At 40.0% G+C, this 24,556-nt stretch overlaps 1 protein-coding gene and 1 long non-coding RNA gene across 2 annotated transcripts; one reads left to right on the plus strand and one right to left on the minus strand.

Annotated features, from left to right (window-relative positions):
• LOC145954342 (uncharacterized) lies at nt 1–14,353 on the minus strand. The gene is made up of 2 exons (XR_014431549.1): nt 14,035–14,353; nt 1–294 (listed from the first exon to the last, which is right to left on the minus strand). It is a non-coding gene; the product is annotated as an uncharacterized LOC145954342 (long non-coding RNA).
• An 874-nt stretch (nt 14,354–15,227) lies between these two features.
• On the plus strand, nt 15,228–23,603 carry LOC145952841 (uncharacterized). Its single transcript, XM_083065885.1, has 2 exons — nt 15,228–18,392; nt 23,252–23,603. The coding sequence occupies exons 1-2, from the start codon at nt 17,351–17,353 to the stop codon at nt 23,287–23,289; spliced, it is 1,080 nt and encodes a 359-aa protein (XP_082922011.1). The 5' UTR covers nt 15,228–17,350; the 3' UTR covers nt 23,290–23,603.
• The last annotated feature ends 953 nt before the right edge of the window (nt 23,604–24,556 follow it).

Below are 24,556 nucleotides of genomic sequence, written 5' to 3' on the forward strand. Positions count from 1 at the left end.
TATACAAATAATAATAAAGGAAATATAAATTAACTCCAGTAAAGGTGGCAGTGCCTCCTAGTTAGGGATTAATTTATACTCCCAAATCATATAATAATAAATATAACAAAGATGTACATTTTGGTCTTTTCTCAAGAACGTTCAAAATTACATAAGAAGAGAAAATTAAAGCTTTTAAAACAATAACATCCCTAAAAAAAAACAAGCCTAGCTATGCCCGATGTCACATCCTATCAGAGCATGCTCCACTGAAGCCTTAAGCCTCATCACCAACATCCCCATGATGCTGATCATCTGCAACACAATTTAAAACATATACAAAAACAACAAGGGAGTGAGAAACATCTCACTCAGTTTCAGGTGCAGAAATAACTGCTAGATAGCACACACACACAACATATATAAGTCACATGTAAACAATACATAAATAGTCAATATCACATATATATACTCATTTATCATGCTTATGATGTCATGGACTCAACTCATAAATGCATGCATGTGGCGCCATACGGAAGATTCACAATTCATCGTTGGTGACCCTAAGGTACACCTGGTTACATCACTGGTGACCCTAAGGTACACCTTGTTAGCATGTTACATCGTGGGTGACCCTAAGGTACACCTTGTTAGTCGTGGGTATGCGGCCTCAGCGGCACACCTGGAGTAATATATGCATATGATGCATGTCATACATTCATAATCTCATGGACTCAACATTTAACTTATTACATAATTTCATTTAGTACATCATATCATTATTTGTCATAGTATCATAATCATAGTTTGTCTCAATAGTCCATTCTTAGGTCTCCTGTCATTTGTCCATATTTCACATGGTCATGTCATCAATACTCCTCATAAGGTCCGCATAGGTATTCACAGAGATTCAGAGAGCATTCTTATTCATATTAAAACTCATGTATTATTAACATTAATTTCATATTCATTTATTACTTCAACAAAGAAAAAGGTAGAGTAAATAGAAAATCAGACAGAACAACGGCACTTTCAACAAAACAAAGTAGAATAAATAGAAAATCGGACAGAACAACGGCACCTTTAACAAAAAGCAAAGTAGAGTAAATAGAAATTTAGACAGAACAACGGCACCTTCAACAAAAAGCAAAGTAGAGTAAATAGAAATTAAACAGAATAACGACAAAGGATTGGGGGCCAATCCGACAAACAACTATATAACAATTATCCCCACACCCCTGAGCGAGGTTCTCACTCCCCCCCTTACCTGGATAAGCGGAGCTGAAACTTAGGCAGAGCCTCCTCCTCTGGATTCCCTCTTCCTTTCTCTCTCTCTTTCTTTCTCTTTCTCTCTCTCTCTCTCTCTCTCTCTCTCTTCTCTTTCTCTCTCTAAAATTTCACTTTCTTCCTCTGTATAAAAATTTTCACCCCCTGCCCCTATTTATAGGCAATCTGACGCACCCGGAACGGCCCGTACTGATTTCGGAACGGCCCGTTCCGGATGAGAAATTGTGACACCCTCTACCCCATTATTAATATACAACAAATGTAACAATAAAATATTTCTTTTCTTCTTTTTGGGTAAATAAAATCTTTCATAGTTGATAAATATTTCAAATATCACAAGGTAGAAGATTCACATTCGTAACTCATAAATCATAACTCCAGTGTAGAAATTATAAAAGAAAAGAAGTTAAGATTTTCAATACAATTTAGTGAAAAACAAGAAATCATATATATACAAATAATAATAAAGGAAATATAAATTAACTCCAGTAAAGGTGGCAGTGCCTCCTAGTTAGGGATTAATTTATACTCCCAAATCATATAATAATAAATATAACAAAGATGTACATTTTGGTCTTTTCTCAAGAACGTTCAAAATTACAAATCTTAACATAGAATTTCCTTGAATTATAAACTTTATCTACGATATCTCTTCGTTAGAAATTACAAAGAAGAGAAACTAAAGTTATTAAAACAATAACATATTAAACTAAAAATAACTATGCCCCGATGTCACATCCTATCAGAGCATGCCCAATTGAAGCCTTTAAGCCTCATCACCAACATCCTCATGATGCTGATCATCTGCAACACAATTTAAAACATATACAAAAAACAACAAGGGAGTGAGAAACATCTCACTCAGTTTCAGGTGAAGAATAAAGGTTAGATAGCACCCACACACACACAACAAATATAAGTCATATGTAAATAATACACATAAATAATCAATATCACATATATATACTCATTTATCATGCTTATGATGTCATGGACTCAACTCATAAATGCATGCATGTGGCGCCATACGGAAGATTCACAATTCATCGTTGGTGACCCTAAGGTACACCTGGTTACATCACTGGTGACCCTAAAGTACACCTTGTTAGCATGTTACATCGTGGGTGACCCTAAGGTACACCTTGTTAGTCGTGGGTGACCATAAGGTACACCTTGTTAGCATGTTACATCGTGGGTGACCATAAGGTACACCTTGTTAGTCGTGGGTATGCGGCCTCAGCGGCACACCTGGAGTAATATATGCATATGATGCATGTCATACATTCATAATCTCATGGACTCAACATTTAACTTATTACATAATTTCATTTAGTACTGTCGCCACCGGCCCAAACGGGCCTCGGCGGTCGCGAAGACGGTCGAGCTCGCTTATTATTTTGGTTTTGAAAATGTATTGGATTATTAGAACGACTTGTTCTCAAACTGAGACCTTGTCGATCTTATCCAATTTATTTATTAAATGTCTCACCAATCCATATTAATCCCAAGCGGGACCCTCCATGGATTAGTGGTTTTCGTAAAAGGAGGGTTCGTGGAGTCGCCACCAATGTTTTACTCAAAACATTGGAAAAAGGGATAAGGCAATTGATTTTATAAATCAACTTTGGCCATTACAACCAGAGTCGGGTAAGGGAGTCGGTTACGCGTGGGGAAGGTGTTAGCACCCCACAGCGCCCCTTTCGGGTTCCCTATGACAGATTATTTCTAAAATAACAGCGTAAAATTACTAAATTACCCCTATTTATTATAAGCGATTATAAATTAACTATCTACATGATGACAGTTAAATATACAAACAGAAAGCAGTAAAAGGAAGGATTTTAAGAAGAAAACCTTTGAAGCGTGCTTTTATATATTTCGTAAAACTGGGAAGCTTTTTGGCGTTCCCTCGCTCTACAAGCCCGCTCGCTCCCTCCTATAAAATTTTGACTACGGAAATCCGGAGGATTTCCCTTCGACTAGGTTCGAATCTCCAAGCTAAGTGCTCGGAATTCCAGAACTTCGTCGGATCGACTCCCAGAGAGATTTCTAGGGCAGAACACTGCTCAAAAACCCCAGAATACTCAAGGAGGGAGTCAAAACTGAGTGAAAAAGTGTGGAATGACGTCCAATTGACGTCATATTTATAGGGAATAGGCGCAATACGGCCTACAGGAGCAATACGGCCGTATTGAAATTTTTGAACTTCAATACGGTCGTATTGAGTTCAATACGGCCGTATTGAAATTCAGAAATTTCAATACGCCCGTATTGGTTTCAGTACGGCCGTATTGAAGTTTCAGAAACTTCAATACACCGTATTGAGTTCACTGCGGCCGTATTGAAGCTTCAATACGGCCGTATTAAGTTCAGTACGGCCGTATTGGGCTTCATTCCCTCCACTTCCTTATTTTGAGCTATTCTAAGACCTCTAGACCTACAGAGAACCCTCCTAGGGCCTTCCGGGAGTCCTTCTGGCTGATCTTCCTTCAGTCTTCGAGAGTCTTCAAGCTTTATTTCCGACCCGGACAATTTTAGGGGTCTACAGCTGCTCCCCCTTTACTTAGTCGGACGGCCTCTTGGTGTATCGGCTGACAAGTAAAGGAGTTGACCCAATTGTCCGGGTATTGTGCCGACCTTCTGACTTGTAGCGTCTTCCGGTGGGAAAATGTTGAGTAGCCTCTCCAGGTGGGTGCATACCTCGGCGCTTCTGACATCCTCGGTAGCTGAGTTTACCTTCTCCAAGGCCAACTTCACTCGACGCCCGAGCCGGAAGTTGGACATCAACGCGCCTCTGATGACGCTGATGGTTGAGTACCGCCTCTCCAGGCTTAGCTTCACTCTTTGTTCGAGCCGGAAACCAAGCACCTTTGCGACGACGGTGAGCAGTGCGAGTTTTGCCTCTCCAGGCCTTGCTTTGCTTGTTGCCCAAGCTGGAAGCTGTGAGTACCGTCTCTCCAGGCTTAACTTCACTCTTTGTTCGAGCCGGAAGCTAAGCACCTTTGTGACGACGGTGAGCAGTATGAGTTTTGCCTCTCCAGGCCTTGCTTTGCTTGTTGCCCAAGCTGGAAGCTGTAAGTACCGTCTCTCCAGGCTTAGCTTCACTCTTTGTTCGAGCCGGAAACTAAGTACCTTTGTGACAACGGTAGGCGGTGAGTACCCTTTTTCAGAGATAGCTTCGCTCATTGTCCGAGCCGGAAGCTGCATACCTCCGTGTTTGTGACGACGGGGTAGCGTGAATATCTCCTTTCCAGGGATTCGTGATGATTTTGTCTCCACAGTCCACGATGCTGCTTCGACGGTTGTTTTTTTGATTTTTGTGCCGCTGAGGGCTGGATAACGCAGGGATCCGTCTAGGGGATGTGCAGTCATTCACAGGTTCTTGTGCCCCAACTTGCATTGCATTGTTGGTACCCTTGGGGAATTTCTGACTCCTTGGGGTATAGACACAAAGATGCTCTTTCTGATGTGAGCGGTGCCTTATGATTGGCTGACGTCCTTTCGACGTTGGTGGAGTATCCCGGTTATCCTTGTTCGGGTGTCTCTTTTGGTTTTCTGATTTTGCTGCCTCTGTGTAGGCTGTTATCCAATGGGGGATATTGTCGTTGATTTTGATTAGCCTCTTCTGTTAGGCATATCAGCTTGACGTTCAATGATTGGCTGAGAGCCAGATTCCACTTGGGGAATGATTATTGATTTTTTTTATTTTTTTCTCCTTCTGCAGGGATGCCTCTTGAATAGGCGACTGGGGATTTGGGGATCTTATGTACCCCAGAGTATTATTTAGGAAGCCTCTACAGGCTTAGCCTCACTCGACACTTGAGTTGGAGAGCTATCTTCACTGAGGAAGTTTAAGTCTTTTGACTTGGATATTCTGCTTGGGTGATCGTACTTCCATTGGGAATGTTGTCGATCTTGTTTTGATAGCTCTTGCTGGGGATTTTGAGTCCAAGAGCGTGAGTTGAGGTTTCTCTGGGGAGTATTATTTCTGCGAGCCTCTCCAGGCTCAGTTATTTTTGAGAGAGTATTATTTCGGCGAGCCTCTCCAGGCTCAGTTATTTTGAGAGTATTCTTTCGGCAAGCCTCTCCAGGCTCAGTTATTCTGTGCAAACTGATTGTTGGATTTTCTGAATCTTGCCTTTTTTATTTTTTTGGCTTTTTCTGTATTTTGCCTTTTTCTTTATGTTTTTGGCTTTTGCTGTATAGAATTTGAATTCAAAAGTGGCAAATTTCATTAAAAGCGAATTTGTACAAGAAAAATTTGGGAAATGGGGCTAAGCCCAACCAAACTAGTACATGAAAAAGCACTAAAACAGAAGCCAGTCTTCACTCCTCTGCTGGCGGGTCCTGTGGCGGGTCCGGGAAGCGGCGATGCATCCAGACGGAGAGGTTGTCGAACCCTTGCACCAGGGTATCTAGTCGGGCATCTGTACTCTGCTGCCATGTGCCGATGCTATGCTGAAAAGCATCGAATCGAGTATCGATGCTTTGCTGTAAAGCGTCAAAGCGGGCATCAAAGTAGGCCCTATCCGACTGCGAAGTGCCGGTCTCTGGCTGTGGGCTGCCATCGCCCTCAAAGTCGAGGTCATTGAGGATGTCGGCATAGGCATCGGGGCCATCTACTCGTACAAACCCTCCAGCTGATCTAGTAATGATCCTCATACTAATCAAAGTGGTAGCACCGATCAGCTTTGGCGCCAGCGCCCTTGGCTCTTCGCCATCGGGGCATCCCCATGTCTCCGCCAGCTGTGAGAGGAGTGGGGCGACCAAGATATACCCCTGTCTAGATTCTCCTCCCTCTCGTGCCCCCAGCTTCTTCACATGCTCGAGGAAGAAATATCCCGGGTTGGCCTTCCGTCCGGTGGCCATGCAATATAATGCCAGCAGGTCAGGACGAGTAATCGACTCGGGGCTCTTGGACCTGCCGTGGATAGTACTAGTAAGGATCTTGTGGCAGATCCGAAGAGCGGTCGGAAGTCGGGAGCCCTTTACCCCTGAATGGTAATCCTCTCGGCCAGTGAGCAATCTCCACATGTCAACCGGAGTCCACTGATCTGGCCACTCGCATATGGCATCACGAAATTCCAGCTGATCAGTGCGGCTGAAAAATCCCGCCTGGACATTGAACTCGTCCAAAGTCAAAGAGCGGTACCCCTGATTCATCCAGAAATCAACCGAGCAGACATCTTCCCCGTAACTGTTCGTCGACTCAGTAATACCGACGGAGGCCAGGAACTCCTTCGTGGCTGTCAAGTACAGCTGAGAAGGGGGATCAAGGAGAAATCCCCATCCTATGCTGCCGAAGTAACCCCTGACGTCATCCTCCAGGCCCACTGCTCGGAGGAGGTCAAAGTCAAGCACCCTTGACGGCTCGAAGTTGAACGTCTCTATGAGCTCCAGCCGTTGCCTGTGTCGGTCTGTCATCTCACGTCGAGCTGGGGCTCTCTGCCTTTTTCGGGATGACTCTGCCATTTTTGAGAAGCTATCTAGGGTGCACTCACAGACAAAATATGCAGGGAATGAAGATTGGTATGCAAAAATGAGAGGGGGGAAGGCTTATTTATAGAAAAGTTTTCGCCAGTACGGCCGTATTGAGCATAATACGGCCGTATTGGTTTTCCCGTTATTGTACAAATGTGGCGATCAATACGGCCCGTATTGAAATGAATACGGCCGTATTGAGCGTCAATACACCCGTATTGTGATTAATACGCCGTATTGAATACGAAAAGTTGCTTCAACGTTTACCTTAATACGCCCGTATTAAACTCAATACGGGCGCATTGATTTTTTTTTTTTTTTTTTTTTTTTTTTTTTTTTTTTTATATAAACAGAGAATAAGTGATATTCCAGTACACCTATCATCTGTATGCATGTATGCAGTATATGATGCACCTAATTCTATTTGATTCAGTTTTTCAAAAGAATTAATCGATGCGTTCTTTGTTTGGATCTTGCCATTCTTCTAGACGAGCTGTGCTCTGCCGATTTCTGTAACCGAGGAATGATGCGTATTTGATTTTGGGATTTGGCGTCATCAACCAAATAATCCCTCCCTTCCTTTAGAAGATGTGTCAACCCTCCTATTGACCACTATATCTCCATGTTTCCAATAGATTATTCAAAAATCGTTGGGACAAGAGAGAAAAGAAGGAAAAGATATATTTTTCAAAAGTTTGTGTTTTAGAGGGGATTGTTTTATTTTTGAAAAATGGATTTTGTAAGAATGGCTGGCCATGGTAGGCTTATGTGTTTAGGCTTGTTCGATTAAACACTTATGAGGTTAAGCACATCTTTGTTATTAATGATTGTGCTTTGACAACTTGGATAGCTTTTCTTGAGCCCCTTGTTGAATTCGATTGATGGTACCATCATGGATTTATTTTGTTTTTCTTTTTTGACGGCCCTAACTTTTGCCTAAAACACCCATTTGTGATGTCTTAGCGGGCTTTTGTTTTTGTTCATTATTTTGTAACCCTAATTTTTGCCTAGGTCACCCTTTTGTGGGATTCCTAGCGGGTCTTTTGCTCTTATTTTTGTGCAGCCCCCTTTTTGGGTTTCCTGCCGAGCTTTTTGTTTTTTTAGGATTTTTGTCCTGAATGGATTTCTTTTATCCATGACGGCACTTATTGAGGCCAAGAAAAGGTGCTCCAAGTTGACACACACACTTCCACATAAAAATGATGTGGGTTTATTATTATTAAGATGATTTTAACCTCATTCATGTTTATTCAAACAGGGTTAAAATAATGTGGTCTAGAATTTTATTGCAAGCGAGAAAAGAAGCAATAAAGAATTAATGAAGAATGATTTTATTATAATCATAATGGAAACATGTGCCCTATCGAGGCTCGGGGGTCGGGCTGTCCCCAAGGAGTGATCTCTAATAGTCACTGAATTTACACATCCTTATTAGAAGGAAAAGGACACTTGATGACGACGACCGGCCTTGACGTTTGTGAACCAGCCTTCTTAAAGATCTGGCTTAAAGAACGTTGAGAAGGATCTTGATTCCTCTTCGTTCTTTGCTCTTTAACAGGGTTGTATCCTAACCCTTGTTTCCCCGGATTGTCCTTGATAATAGGTAGCTCCGGGATTCCTTGGGAGTACTTGCCCAATCCTTGTCCTGGCAAGTATCCGTTCTTTGTGAGCATATGGGCTACCTTCCTCATTTCTCGGGGAAACGTTTCAACATTGGCAATTTCCAATGCTTGGAAGGCGGTTTCCAAAGCTTCCTCTGCTGCATCCACATAAGGTATGTTGGATGGCTTGCTGATGAGTATGTCATCTTCAGCTTGTACAGTCACCAGTTTGTCACCCACAATGAATTTGACTTTTTGGTGGAGCGTAGAGGGCACAGCTTTCGCATCATGAATCCAAGGTCGGCCTAGGAGACAGCTGTATGCAGGAGTAATATCCATCACTTGGAATTCGACGTTGAAGATGGTAGGTCCAATTTGGATCGGAAGATTGACTTCTCCCACCACCTCTCTCTTAGAACCGTCGAAAGCTCGAACGATCATGTTGCTCGGGCGCATTTGGACTCCCTTGATTGCCACTTGATCAAGAGTTCTTTTGGGCATCACATTCAAGGAAGATCCGTTATCCACCAAGACTTTTGCGATGTGGTACTCCTTGCACTTTACAGAGATGTGCAAGGGTTTGTTGTGATTAGGTCCCTCGGCGGGGATTTCTTCATCGGTGAAAGTGAGGTGGTCATTAGCCGTGATGTGGCTAACAATTCCCTCAAACTTGTCTTGGGAGATGGTATGCGACACATATGCCTCGTTCAAGACCTTCAACAGAGCTTGCCGATGCGGTTCGGAGCTTAGGATCAATGACAACAAAGTGATCTTTGCTGGTGTCTTGTGAAGTTGATCCACAATGGAGTACTCGCTTTGTTTGATGAATTTTAACAGCTCATCAGTCTCCTCCTCGGATTCTCTATCTTCCTCGGTTTTCTCCTTTTCTTTTCCTTTATTCTTGGGAGCTTTATCGTGCAGATCTTCGGGAGTGTAGATCCTGCCACTCCTAGTCATGCCCCCAAGTCCAGCGATGTTGGAGATATCACTGCCGGTAGAAGTATGGATGTCGTATATCCATGGCACAGCCTTATTTGATTCGTAAGGGAAAGGTCTTGGAGCGACAATCCTTAACGGCGTGGGGCCTTCCCCTTTTTCTATCTTGACTACCAACAACGGCGTCGTCGTGTGTTCGCTTTGCGTAGTTGTTGGTTTGCATTTTATCACAAATGGCGTGCGATTCATTCTGAACATACACATCGATTAATTCTTTCTTTTTATCAATCTTTATTATTATTTACTAGGAGAGATAAATGCAAAATGAATGACTAATGAGATGCAAAGGCGATAAATCTCAAGAATTCGATTTTATTCATTGAAGAAAGTGCACAACTTTTTATACAATGCTTTGAAGCAATTTTTTACAAAAAGAGAAAAGCCGGTAGAAACCCACAGGCGGGTTCATACGTCGTTGCCATTCTTCTTCGGCTTCCTCAACATGGCGTGCCATTGCTTCAACTTGCAAGTGGACGGCTTGGCTCATATCATCACAAGTCTTCTGAGCCTCCTTCGCTTTCTGAGTGTGATAGTTGATCATGGCCTGCAGCTCGTTCAGCTCGTCTTCGGCTCGATCTTTCTCCTTTTGGAGTTTAGCCATTCGTGCCAATCCTTCCCTTTCCTTTTTGCGGAAGTCGGAAAGGTTTGCGGCTTGTCGTTGAGCGACCTCCCGCCATTTCTGTGCGTCGGATCGAGTCGATAGCAAGTCCTCTTGCATGTCCCTGATCAACTGTGCCTGCTTTGCACGTTCGGCTTCCAGATGCGCTATCTTTGCGTTGACTTCTTGGAGTTGACTACTCGGTTCAATTTTTTGCATTTTGGATGCCCGAGTAGTCTCCTCATTGAGGTTAGCACACTCATCCTTGAGCCGCTCTATCTCGTGGTCTTTCTTCTTGCATTGCCTTTGAAGACCGTCAATAGTAAAACTGGATTCTTCATTTTTCTCTTCAAGAACTCTCATTTGAGCTCCCATAATTTCCAGCTTTTTGGTCAAGGCGTCGACTTGTTCTTGCAATGCCTTCCTTGTTGCTGTGGTTGCACAAGAAGTGGATGGTTGAGGCACCCCCCTCTTGCTCCTCCATTCCTCATAATCAATGGAGACGGATACCCGAGGCTTTCCAAGTTCGAGATCTCCCTCATAGGTTGGTCTCTCCCACGCTCTTATGACAGAGTGCATATCCCTTTGATGTTCGGAATCATAGGAGAAACACGACCCTCCAAGCTCCTCTTTAGTAGGAATAATTTGGGTCCTCATTAGCTGTCTCATAACCAATTTAGGCGAGTAGGCTATGCAACCTCTGAGGCCCATCAATGGTATGCTTGGGTAACTGCCGCATCTCGTCAATATATGGCTCGGATGGAACCAAGGGCAAACCCATGTGAAGTGATTAATGTTCCACTGTTCCATTTCTTCCTTCCACTCGGAAGCATATCGGCGGCGTACGGGGATCTTGGAGAAACTCCTCAATGGATCGGGCAAGGTCCCCATATGACTAGAAGCATAGAAGTGTGTAATGCCCCATACATACAGCAAGGAGGTGCAACATCGAATGGTTTTCCCTTGCTTCTGTTGAGACAAATGAACAGAGAGCAAGGTGTCGGCAAGAATGGCAGGCACGGGACTCTTCATGTGTACGTCCCAAGCGAAGAAAGCGTCCATTGCAGCATGGTCCACTGTGTTAGCGTAGAAGGGGAAAAGGATCATCCCAAATACAGCTAATGCTAGAGTTTTGTTGAAAGCTAACCAATCTCCCTCACCAGCCAAGGAAGAAAGGTGGTCTTCAATCATAGCAAGCTTCCAACCTTTAACATTGCCGTTCCCCACCAAGGCAGCTGATCGTGATGGTAATTTGACCTGAGTGGCAACTCTCTCCACGGCCACATGGTTATCATGAAAGATATAGACCCCAGCTGATTTGGGCCATCGTAGCATGAGCTCGTATTCTTCGAGAGTAGGAACTAGGTCAAACTGGGGGAACTCGAAACAATGTAGATCGAGACTCCAAAAGTGGACCAATGCTCTCAGAAAGGATGGATCTACACAAATCTTCATTAAGTCGAGAACTCGTCCATAGGATTTTTCAAACTCCAAACGAGCCTCTCGTGGCATCAAGGTACAGAGGTGATCCAATCTCTCGGCACGGTATAATAAGAAGTCCACTTTCTTCAATTGCCCCTTGCACTCCCCTAGATCCCTCCATGATCTACAGTAAAATGCATGATATGAGATGATGGAGATGAATATGCATGCATAGTGTTTATTTAACTAGGCATTATCATGTTTCTTGGGATTTTCCTAACATGATGCATGATATTGCTTGGTTTGGGTAAATATTATTTTTTTTTGTATTTTGTATTTTTTTGGTGAAAAGGGAAACTGTCTACATGAATGTGATGAGGGTAGATGTCAACACCATGCACTAGAAGATCCTTATTTCTATTTATTTTTATTTTACTAGGAATGTTGTATGTTTAAAGAATGCAAATGTATGCTCATACAATGTCACATAGTCAATGCACAGACAATTCACTCATCCACGAACAGTCACGAGCGAATTACGAGGTAGGGGTCTCCTGCAGAAAAGTGCATATTCAAGGAGGATCTAACTGTTCTCATTTGGTCAAAGGCCCCCAAGGTGCCCCCATTATAGGGACCCAATTCCTCTCGTCGTAGGTCGATGGAAAGCTCCAACGCACCGTCGGACTCAAGTTCATGGTTATCACCTTGAGTGATGCTTTTCGACAACGGTCTCATAGGCTCCTATAAACCCATCAACCGGCCGTACTAACATCCACTCCCTATGGATTACCACTCATGCCCCCGGGTATAGAGGGAACTGTTGTGTGCAAAGGTTTGTGTGCAGTTTTTATTTCAAACAATTGCGGAATTTAAGCATACAACAGTTATTTAAAGCCATATAATAAAACATATTATAATACAAGCAAGGGGTAATGAAGTAATTTTAACTATTATTTGTTAAAAATAATCTGTCACTAAATGGGACTGACTCTCGAATATTCCCCAGTGGAGTCGCCATCTGTCGCCACCGGCCCGAAACGGGCTTTCGGCATTCGCGAAGGATGGTTGGACTCGTTTATTTGTTTGAAAAATGTGGATTGCTAAAATGACTTATTCTCAAACTGAGACCTCGTCAAACGAGCAATTTTATTAAAAGGCTCACTAATCCATATTAATCCCAAGCGGGACCCTCCATGGATTAGTGGTTTTCGTAAAAGGAGGGTTCGTGGAGTCGCCACCAATGTTTTACTCAAAACATTGGAAAAAGGGATAAGGCAATTGATTTTATAAATCAACTTTGGCCATTACAACCAGAGTCGGGTAAGGGAGTCGGTTACGCGTGGGGAAGGTGTTAGCACCCCACAGCGCCCCTTTCGGGTTCCCTATGACAGATTATTTCTAAAATAACAGCGTAAAATTACTAAATTACCCCTATTTATTATAAGCGATTATAAATTAACTATCTACATGATGACAGTTAAATATACAAACAGAAAGCAGTAAAAGGAAGGATTTTAAGAAGAAAACCTTTGAAGCGTGCTTTTATATATTTCGTAAAACTGGGAAGCTTTTTGGCGTTCCCTCGCTCTACAAGCCCGCTCGCTCCCTCCTATAAAATTTTGACTACGGAAATCCGGAGGATTTCCCTTCGACTAGGTTCGAATCTCCAAGCTAAGTGCTCGGAATTCCAGAACTTCGTCGGATCGACTCCCAGAGAGATTTCTAGGGCAGAACACTGCTCAAAAACCCCAGAATACTCAAGGAGGGAGTCAAAACTGAGTGAAAAAGTGTGGAATGACGTCCAATTGACGTCATATTTATAGGGAATAGGCGCAATACGGCCTACAGGAGCAATACGGCCGTATTGAAATTTTTGAACTTCAATACGGTCGTATTGAGTTCAATACGGCCGTATTGAAATTCAGAAATTTCAATACGCCCGTATTGGTTTCAGTACGGCCGTATTGAAGTTTCAGAAACTTCAATACACCGTATTGAGTTCACTGCGGCCGTATTGAAGCTTCAATACGGCCGTATTAAGTTCAGTACGGCCGTATTGGGCTTCATTCCCTCCACTTCCTTATTTTGAGCTATTCTAAGACCTCTAGACCTACAGAGAACCCTCCTAGGGCCTTCCGGGAGTCCTTCTGGCTGATCTTCCTTCAGTCTTCGAGAGTCTTCAAGCTTTATTTCCGACCCGGACAATTTTAGGGGTCTACAAGTACATCATATCATTATTTGTCATAGTATCATAATCATAGTTTGTCTCAATAGTCCATTCTTAGGTCTCCTGTCATTTGTCCATATTTCACATGGTCATGTCATCAATACTCCTCATAAGGTCCGCATAGGTATTCACAGAGATTCAGAGAGCATTCTTATTCATATTAAAAATCATGTATTATTAACATTAATTTCATATTCATTTATTACTTCAACAAAGAAAAAGGTAGAGTAAATAGAAAATCAGACAGAACAACGGCACTTTCAACAAAACAAAGTAGAATAAATAGAAAATCGGACAGAACAACGGCACCTTTAACAAAAAGCAAAGTAGAGTAAATAGAAATTTAGACAGAATAACGACAAAGGATTGGGGGCCAATCCGACAAACAACTATATAACAATTATCCCCACACCCCTGAGCGAGGTTCTCACTCCCCCCCTTACCTGGATAGGCGGAGTTGGAACTTGGGCAGGGTCTCCTCCTCTGGATCCCCTTTTTCTTCCCTCTCTTTCTTTCTTTCTTTCTTTCTTTCTCTCTCTCTCTCTCTCTCTCCTCTTTCTCTCTCTAAGATTTTCACTTCTTCTCCTCTGTACCAAATTTTCACCCCCCCTGCCCCTATTTATAGGCCTCCTGGCGCAACCGGAACGGCCGTTCCGATTTTGGAACGGGCCGTTCCGGTAACATTTGGAACGGCCCGTTCCACTTTTGGAACGGCCCGTTCCGAAATCCAAAATACCCCTATAACTTTATTAAAATTACGAAAATGCCATTAAAAAAAATAATAAAAATTTGGGTGTTACAGTGTGTGTGTCTATATATATATATATATATATATATATATATATATATATATGATTTAAGAGTAAAAAATTTTCAATTTAACGGTTGAATTTACAAAATTCACATTTAATATAAAGTTATTGAGCGGTGTAACACTTAGTAAAATTTATACCATTGTAATTATAACCCCTCTCATATATATATATATATATATATATATATATATATATCTATATATATATATATTAAATGCGACTTTTACAATGTATTACACCGCTCAATAACTTTGTATTAAATGTGAATTTAGTAAATCCAACTGTTAGATTGAAAGTTCATATCTCTTATAGATTATATATACAAAACTTTATATTAATCCAAGATGATTTGATACTTCATTTTTATAAAAAAAAATTGATGTAATATATTCATTTAAAATACACTAAAATATGAACACTTGGATTATCTTCCAGTTGCTGTTCAATTTTAACAAAATTTGATATACACGTATAAAGTGATATGAACTTTCAATTTAACGGTTGGATTTACAAAATTCATATTTAATATAAAGTTATAGAGCGGCATAATACTTAGTAAAAGTTACACTAGTATAATTATAATCCCCTATATTATATATATATATACACATACATATATATACAACGACTGTAACACCCAAATTTTTATTATTATTTTAATGGCATTTTCGTAATTTTAATAAAGTTATAGGGGTATTTTGGGTTCTGGAACGGGCCGTTCCAAGAGTGGAACGGGCCGTTCCAAATGTTGAAAATGTGAGGTTTTTGTAGTCCCAGAACGGGCCTGGAACGGGCCGTTCTGGTATGGAGAACGGGCCGTTCCGGAAGGAGAACGGGCCGTTCTTCTGAGATTGAGAACGGGCCGTTCTGGTTTCAGAACGGGCCGTTCTGGTTTTTTGGGAACGGGCCGTTTCGATTTTGGAACGGGCCGTTCCAGTTACAAATTTTGCCCAGATTTGAAGGATCCGGAACGGGCCGTTCCGAAATCAGTACGGGCCGTTCCGGGTGCGTCAGATTGCCTATAAATAGGGGCAGGGGGGTGAAATTTTTTATACAGAGGAAGAAAGTGAAATTTTAGAGAGAGAAAGAGAAGAGAGAGAGAGAGAGAGAGAAAGAAAGAGAAAGAAAGAGAGAGAGAAAGGAAGAGGGAATCCAGAGGAGGAGGCTCTGCCTAAGTTCAGCTCCGCTTATCCAGGTAAGGGGGGGAGTGAGAACCTCGCTCAGGGGTGTAGGGATAATTGTTGGATAGTTGTTTGTCGGATTGGCCCCAATCCTTTGTCGTTATTCTGTTTAATTTCTATTTACTCTACTTTGCTTTTTTGTTGGAGGTGCCGTTGTTCTGTCTAAATTTCTATTTACTCTACTTTGCTTTTTGTTGAAGGTGCCGTTGTTCTGTCCGATTTTCTATTTATTCTACTTTGTTTTTGTTGAAAGTGCCGTTGTTCTGTCTGATTTTCTATTTACTCTACCTTGTTCTTTGTTGAAAGTAATAAATGAATATGAAATTAATGTTAATAATAAATGAGTTTTAATATGAATAAGAATGCTCTCTGGATCTCTGTGAATACCTATGCGGACCTTAAGAGGAGTATTGATGACATGACCATGTGAAATATGGACAAATGACATGAGACCTAAGAATTGACTATTGAGACAAACTATGATTATGAGACTATGACAAATGAGGACATGATGTACTAAATGAAATCATGTAAAAAGTTAAATATTGAGTCAATGAGATTATGATGGTATGACATGCATCATATGCATATATTATTCCAGGTGTGCCGCTGAGGCCGCATACCAGTGATGTAACATGCTAACAAGGTGTATCTTAGGGTCACCAGTGATGTAACTTGTAACCAGGTGTACCTTAGGGTCACCAGTGATGTAACCAGGTGTACCTTTGGGTCACCAGTGATGTAACCAGGTGTGCCTTAAGGTCACCAGTGATGATATGTGAAACTTCCTTATGGCGCCACATGCATGCATTTATAAGTCAAGATCATGACATCATTGCATGATAAATGAATATATATGTGATATTGATGATGTATGTGTATTATTTATAAGTGACTTATATTTGTTGTGTGTGTGAGTGCTATCTAGCCTTTATTTCTGCACCTGAAACTGAGTGAGATGTTTCTCACTCCCTTGTTGTTTTTGTATATGTTTAAATTATGTTGCAGGTGATCAGCATCATGAGGATGTTGGTGATGAGGCTTAAAGGCTTCAATTGGGCATGCTCTGATAGGATGTGACATCGGGGCATAGTTATTTTAGTTTAATATGTTATTGTTTTTATAACTTTAGTTTCTCTTCTTTTGTAATTTCTAACGAAGAAATAACGTAGATAACATATATAATTCAAGGAAAATATATGTTAAGAATTGTAATTTGAACGTTCTTGATAAAAGACCAAGATGTACATTTTTGTTATATTTTTATTATATGATTTGGGAGTATAAATTAATTCCTAACCAGGAGGCACTGCCACCTTTACTGGAGTTAATTTATATTTCCTTTATTATTATTTGTATATATATGATTTCTTGTTTTACACTAAATTGTATTGAAAATCTTAACTTCTTTTCTTTTATAATTTTTACACTGGAGTTATGATTTATGAGTTACGAATGTGAATCTTCTACCTTGTTATATTTGAAATATTTGTCAACTATGAAAGATTTTATTTACCCAAAAAGAAGATAAGAAATATTTTATTGTTACATTTGTTGTATATTAATAACGGGGTAGAGGGTGTCACATTTAGTGGTATCAGAGCAGGTCGATCTAATCGACCGTGAGTTATGAGTTTACTATGCTTACTTGATTTATTATGTTTATTTGGTACATGAATGATGGACTAAACTGATTGTTAAACTTGTTGGTATGCTAGTATGATGATTGATTATGTTTATTGATTGTATTATTTTCTTAGACTATGGCTGGTAGAAATGATCGTGCGATTGCCGATGCTCTTCAAGCATTAGCACAAGCTATGAATAATAACAATAGGACTGAAGTTACTCCTAACTGGTTGGAGCAATTTCAACGAAATCACCCACCTACCTTTAAAGGAGGATATGACCCAGATGCTGCTATGAATTGGCTAACAGAAATAGAAAAAATTTTCAATGTTATGGATTGTCCCATCGCTCAGAAGGTGAAGTTGGCCACATTCATGTTGACTGCTGATGCTCACTTTTGGTGGGAAGGAGCACTTCGGAGGATGATTGATGGAGGGGTGCACTTGAATTGGGACAACTTCAAGAAGGTCTTTCTTGAGAAGTATTTCCCGGATGATGTGAGAAGTCGGAAAGAAATGGAATTCCTTGAGCTGAATCAAGGGAACGACACAGTGGCTGTGTATGCTGTCAAATTTGATGCTTTGGTTCGTTATTGCACACACTACCATGGTGAGGGTGGTGAAAGAGCTAAATGCATAAAATTTGTAAATGGTCTGCGTCCGGAAGTAAAAACTGCAATTAACTATCAGGAGATATATCACTTTCCCACTCTGGTCAACAAGTGCAGCATTTATGATCATGACAACCGTGCTCGTGCTGCTTTTTATAAAGGAGTTGGAGGTCCTATCCGTGCTGTGAGTTCTAGTACTTCGGGTAGGAGCAAGCCTTACTCCGCTTCTAATAGATTTCAAGGGAGTAAAGCTGCTGCTAATAAAAGCAAGTTGCTTACTAGAGGATCCACTGTTAGTGCTACTGGAAGTGTTGGAGGGTCTGTGTCCACTCCTTCAGTAAGATGCTGGAAGTGTGGACTTGTTGGTCATAATCAGTCTGAGTGTCGTGACAGGGAAGTTACCTGCTTCAACTGCAATGGTAAAGGTCACATCAGTACCCAATGTCCTGAATCACAAAGAACACGTGTTATGGGATCGGGTTCGCAAACTGAGCGTCCAAAGACTGTGGGGAGAGTATTTGCTCTTAGTGGTGCTGAAGCTTCTCGGTCAGAAAATTTGATACAAGGTACTTGTTTCATAGCTGAGACTCCTTTTGTTGTACTATTTGATTCTGGTGCAACTCATTCCTTTATTTCTGTCTCTTGTGTCCAAAAATTGAATTTGCCTGTGTCTTTGTTAGATTTTGATCTAGTTGTTGAAACCCCTACTAATGGTCCTGTGACTACATCCCTAGTGTGTTTGAAATGTCCTTTGACAGTTTCTGATAAGCAGTTTCTAGTTGACTTAATTTGTTTGCCTCTTAGTCAATTAGATGTAATTCTTGGTATGGATTGGTTATCTTCTCACCATGTCCTTTTAAACTGCTTTGGGAAATCTATTTCCTTTGGTGAATGTAAGAGTACGGAATTTCTTAGTGCTGCTGACATTAAAACTTGTTTAAAAGAGAGAATTTCCAGAAGTATTTCCTAAGGATGTGTCTAGTTTACCACCTGAGAGAGAGATTGAGTTTAGCATAGACTTAGTACCAGGTACCCCACTTATATCTATAGCACCCTATAGGATGTCCCCTACAGAGTTAGTTGAGCTTAAGAAACAAATAGAGGAATTACAAGGAAAACAATTCATTAGGCCTAGTGTCTCGCCTTGGGGAGCGCCTGTTTTGTTGGTTAAGAAGAAAGATGGGAGCATGAGGTTGTGCGTAGACTATAGGCAACTGAATAAAGTGACCATTAAGAATAAGTATCCTTTGCCTAGGATAGATGACCTTATGGATCAACTAGTTGGAGCTTGTGTGTTCAGTAAGATAGATTTAAGGTCAGGATACCATCAGATTAGAGTGAGAGCTGAGGATGTTCCTAAGACTGCCTTTAGAACCCGCTATGGGCACTATGAGTATTTAGTTATGCCTTTTGGTGTGACTAATGCACCTGGTGTTTTTATGGACTACATGAATAGGATCTTTCACCCTTACTTGGATAGATTTGTAGTGGTCTTCATAGATGATATCCTAGTGTATTCCAAGACTAGGGAGGAGCATGTTGAGCACCTTAGGATCGTTCTTCAAACCCTTAAGGAGAGGCAGTTGTATGCAAAATTGTCAAAATGTGAATTTTGGTTGGATAGTGTGAACTTTCTAGGACATGTGATATCCAAGGGTGGAATAGCTGTAGATTCTGCTAAGGTAGAAGCTGTGTTAGAGTGGAGAACACCTAATTCAGTATTTGAGATTAGGAGTTTCCTAGGACTAGCTGGTTATTACAGAAGGTTCATAGAGAATTTCTCTAGGCTAGCTCTTCCTTTGACTAAGCTGACGAAGAAAGACCAACCTTTTGTGTGGGATTCTAAGTGTGAGGAAAGTTTTCAAGAACTTAAGAGGAGATTAACTAGTGCTCCTGTGTTAGTATTACCTGATCCTAGTAAGACTTTTGAGGTATTTTGTGATGCTTCTAAATTGGGTTTAGGAGGAGTACTTATGCAGGAGGGTAAGGTAGTAGCCTATGCTTCAAGACAACTTAAAATTCATGAGCAAAACTATCCTACCCATGACCTTGAGTTAGCTGCAATAGTTTTTGTGCTCAAGTTGTGGAGACATTACTTGTTTGGGTCTAGATTTGAGGTTTTTAGTGACCATAAAAGCCTTAAGTACTTGTTTGACCAAAAGGAATTGAATATGAGGCAGAGGAGATGGTTAGAGTTTCTTAAGGATTATGACTTTCAATTAAATTATCACCCTGGCAAGGCTAATGTTGTAGCTGATGCTTTGAGTAGAAAATCTTTGAGAATGTCTTCCTTGATGATTAGGGAAATGCAAATGATTGAGGAGTTTAGGGATATGAGCTTAGGGTGTGAGTTGACCTCTAAGAGTATTAAGTTGGGAGCTTTAAGAGTGACTAATAGCTTGATAGATGAGATTAGAGAAGGTCAGAAGATGGATCCTTTCTTATTGAGTCGGGTAGAGAAGTTGAATCAAGCTGTGAAAAGTGAGTTTAGAATTGGAGTGGATGGAGTTTTAAGATTTAAGGATAGGTTGTGCATTCCTAGTGTGCCAGAACTTAAGAGAGCAATCCTGGAAGAAGGTCATAAGAGTATCCTTAGTATCCATCCAGGAGCCACTAAGATGTACCAAGACCTTAAGAAGATGTTTTGGTGGCCTAAGATGAAGAGGGAAGTGGAGGAATTTGTGTATGCTTGCTTAGTATGTCAGAAAGCTAAGGTAGAACACCAAAAACCTTCAGGTTTGATGCAACCTTTAGATGTGCCTGTGTGGAAGTGGGATAGCATCTCTATGGATTTTGTAGTTGGGTTACCTAAGACTGTGAAGAACTTGGATGCTGTATGGGTCATTGTGGATAGATTGACTAAGTCTGCCCATTTTATTCCCATTAATATTAGGTACTCTTTGGAGAGGTTAACCAAGTTGTACATCAGTGAGATCGTGAGGTTGCATGGAGTTCCTACTAGTATTGTGTCTGATAGAGATCCTAGGTTCACCTCTAGATTTTGGGAGAGTTTGCATAAGGCTTTAGGCACTAAGCTTAGATTGAGTTCAGCTTACCATCCCCAAACAGATGGCCAAACTGAGAGAACCATACAATCTTTGGAAGACTTGTTGAGGGCTTGCATCTTAGAACATGGGGGTAGTTGGGATAGTTTCCTACCTTTGATAGAATTTACCTACAATAATAGCTACCATTCTAGTATTGGGATGGCACCATATGAGGCTCTGTATGGTAGGAGATGTAGAACACCTTTATGTTGGGTAGAACCTGGAGAGAATGTCATGTTAGGACCTGAGATAGTTCAACAAACTACTGAACAGGTTAAGATGATCCAAGAGAAGATGAGAGCAACCCAGAGTAGGCAAAAGAGTTATAATGACAAGAGGAGAAAAGACCTTAAGTTTAAAGAAGGTGATCATGTATTCCTTAAAGTCACTCCTTGGACAGGAGTAGGCAGAGCACTGAAATCCCGTAAGCTTACTCCACGTTTCATTGGTCCTTATCAAATTCTTAAAAGAATCGGTGAAGTGGCCTATCAAATTGCTTTGCCTCCATCTCTTTCAAATCTCCATAGTGTCTTTCATGTTTCCCAACTCAGAAAGTATGTCCATGATCCTTCCCATATCATTGAGTCTGACAACATTCAGTTGAAGGATAATCTTACTTATGAAACGGTTCCTCTAAGGATTGATGACAAGAGAGTGAAACAACTAAGAGGAAAGGAAATCCCTTTGGTTAAGGTCGTTTGGGGAGGAAATATTGAAGAAAGTACTACATGGGAATTAGAAAGCAAGATGCGAGAAGCTCATCCATTTCTGTTTTCAGGTAAATTTCGGGGACGAAATTTCTAAAAGGAGGGGAGAATTGTAACACCCAAATTTTTATTATTATTTTAATGGCATTTTCGTAATTTTAATAAAGTTATAGGGGTATTTTGGGTTCTGGAACGGGCCGTTCCAAAAGTGGAACGGGCCGTTCCAAATGTTGAAAATGTGAGGTTTTTGTAGTCCCAGAACGGGCCTGGAACGGGCCGTTCTGGTATGGAGAACGGGCCGTTCCGGAAGGAGAACGGGCCGTTCTTCTGAGATTGAGAACGGGCCGTTCTGGTTTCAGAACGGGCCGTTCTGGTTTTTTGGGAACGGGCCGTTTCGATTTTGGAACAGGCCGTTCCAGTTACAAATTTTGCCCAGATTTGAAGGATCCGGAACGGGCCGTTCCGAAATCAGTACGGGCCGTTCCGGGTGCGTCAGATTGCCTATAAATAGGGGCAGGGGGGTGAAATTTTTTATACAGAGGAAGAAAGTGAAATTTTAGAGAGAGAAAGAGAAGAGAGAGAGAGAGAGAGAGAAAGAAAGAGAAAGAAAGAGAGAGAGAAAGGAAGAGGGAATCCAGAGGAGGAGGCTCTGCCTAAGTTCAGCTCCGCTTATCCAGGTAAGGGGGGGAGTGAGAACCTCGCTCAGGGGTGTAGGGATAATTGTTGGATAGTTGTTTGTCGGATTGGCCCCAATCCTTTGTCGTTATTCTGTTTAATTTCTATTTACTCTACTTTGCTTTTTTGTTGGAGGTGCCGTTGTTCTGTCTAAATTTCTATTTACTCTACTTTGCTTTTTGTTGAAGGTGCCGTTGTTCTGTCCGATTTTCTATTTATTCTACTTTGTTTTTGTTGAAAGTGCCGTTGTTCTGTCTGATTTTCTATTTACTCTACCTTGTTCTTTGTTGAAAGTAATAAATGAATATGAAATTAATGTTAATAATAAATGAGTTTTAATATGAATAAGAATGCTCTCTGGATCTCTGTGAATACCTATGCGGACCTTAAGAGGAGTATTGATGACATGACCATGTGAAATATGGACAAATGACATGAGACCTAAGAATTGACTATTGAGACAAACTATGATTATGAGACTATGACAAATGAGGACATGATGTACTAAATGAAATCATGTAAAAAGTTAAATATTGAGTCAATGAGATTATGATGGTATGACATGCATCATATGCATATATTATTCCAGGTGTGCCGCTGAGGCCGCATACCAGTGATGTAACATGCTAACAAGGTGTATCTTAGGGTCACCAGTGATGTAACTTGTAACCAGGTGTACCTTAGGGTCACCAGTGATGTAACCAGGTGTACCTTTGGGTCACCAGTGATGTAACCAGGTGTGCCTTAAGGTCACCAGTGATGATATGTGAAACTTCCTTATGGCGCCACATGCATGCATTTATAAGTCAAGATCATGACATCATTGCATGATAAATGAATATATATGTGATATTGATGATGTATGTGTATTATTTATAAGTGACTTATATTTGTTGTGTGTGTGAGTGCTATCTAGCCTTTATTTCTGCACCTGAAACTGAGTGAGATGTTTCTCACTCCCTTGTTGTTTTTGTATATGTTTAAATTATGTTGCAGGTGATCAGCATCATGAGGATGTTGGTGATGAGGCTTAAAGGCTTCAATTGGGCATGCTCTGATAGGATGTGACATCGGGGCATAGTTATTTTAGTTTAATATGTTATTGTTTTTATAACTTTAGTTTCTCTTCTTTTGTAATTTCTAACGAAGAAATAACGTAGATAACATATATAATTCAAGGAAAATATATGTTAAGAATTGTAATTTGAACGTTCTTGATAAAAGACCAAGATGTACATTTTTGTTATATTTTTATTATATGATTTGGGAGTATAAATTAATTCCTAACCAGGAGGCACTGCCACCTTTACTGGAGTTAATTTATATTTCCTTTATTATTATTTGTATATATATGATTTCTTGTTTTACACTAAATTGTATTGAAAATCTTAACTTCTTTTCTTTTATAATTTTTACACTGGAGTTATGATTTATGAGTTACGAATGTGAATCTTCTACCTTGTTATATTTGAAATATTTGTCAACTATGAAAGATTTTATTTACCCAAAAAGAAGATAAGAAATATTTTATTGTTACATTTGTTGTATATTAATAACGGGGTAGAGGGTGTCACAACGACAGCTGCACGTTTGGAATAGTGAGGCACTTGCCCTCACTACTATTTGACATATACATAATTTTTTATCTAAAAAATAATATATTTTAAAAAATAAAAATTATATTCTAATAAAATAAATATATAGATTCAGAAAAAATGTTTATTTATTTGATATCTGTCAAATTTTTGAAGGAAATTAATTCTCATGTGATAAAAAAAAATTCTTAATAATGAATTAATTTTTAAAAAAAGTTTAATTATAATATATATATGTATATATATATATATGTCTTAATATTCACATATATAATGTAATATATTAAAACAAATAATTTTTTGATAAAATAAAATTTGTAGCATGCATGTTTATCTTTTGTGTTTTTTATTTATTGTATACGTTGATTGAAAAAATCAAAATAGTAAAATTGTATACATTGATTAAAAAAATCAAAATAAGAAAAATCATAAGATTTATATTCTATTTAGAATTGTTATTATAAGATATATTTTAAAATAAATTATCATCTAAAAATATATATTAGATATTAAAAACATATTTATATCATAAATAAATTAAACTTTATTTTTATAAATTTAACATATAGATTTTTATAATTTTAATAGTTAAATTATTATAAAATAAGTCTTTATAATTGTAGTTCTACCCAAACATTTAAAAATTGTCTATGATAGATAAATAAGTCATACTTAAAATATATATTTTTAAAGAAAGTTAGGTTCA

This window comes from Cajanus cajan, chromosome 1 (assembly GCF_000230855.2).
Source record: "Cajanus cajan strain Asha chromosome 1, NIPB_CcT2T_4, whole genome shotgun sequence".
Lineage (NCBI taxonomy): Eukaryota > Viridiplantae > Streptophyta > Magnoliopsida > Fabales > Fabaceae > Cajanus > Cajanus cajan.

What these genes read in the sequence shown, in the direction of transcription:
- LOC145952841 (XM_083065885.1), top strand. Translation starts at nt 17,351, where the DNA reads ATGGCTGGTAGAAATGATCGTGCGATTGCCGATGCTCTTCAAGCATTA. An exon ending in GTCAGAAAATTTGATACAAG is followed by an intron (nt 18,393 to 23,251) that starts GTACTTGTTTCA and finishes ATTATGTTGCAG; the next exon opens with GTGATCAGCATCATGAGGAT.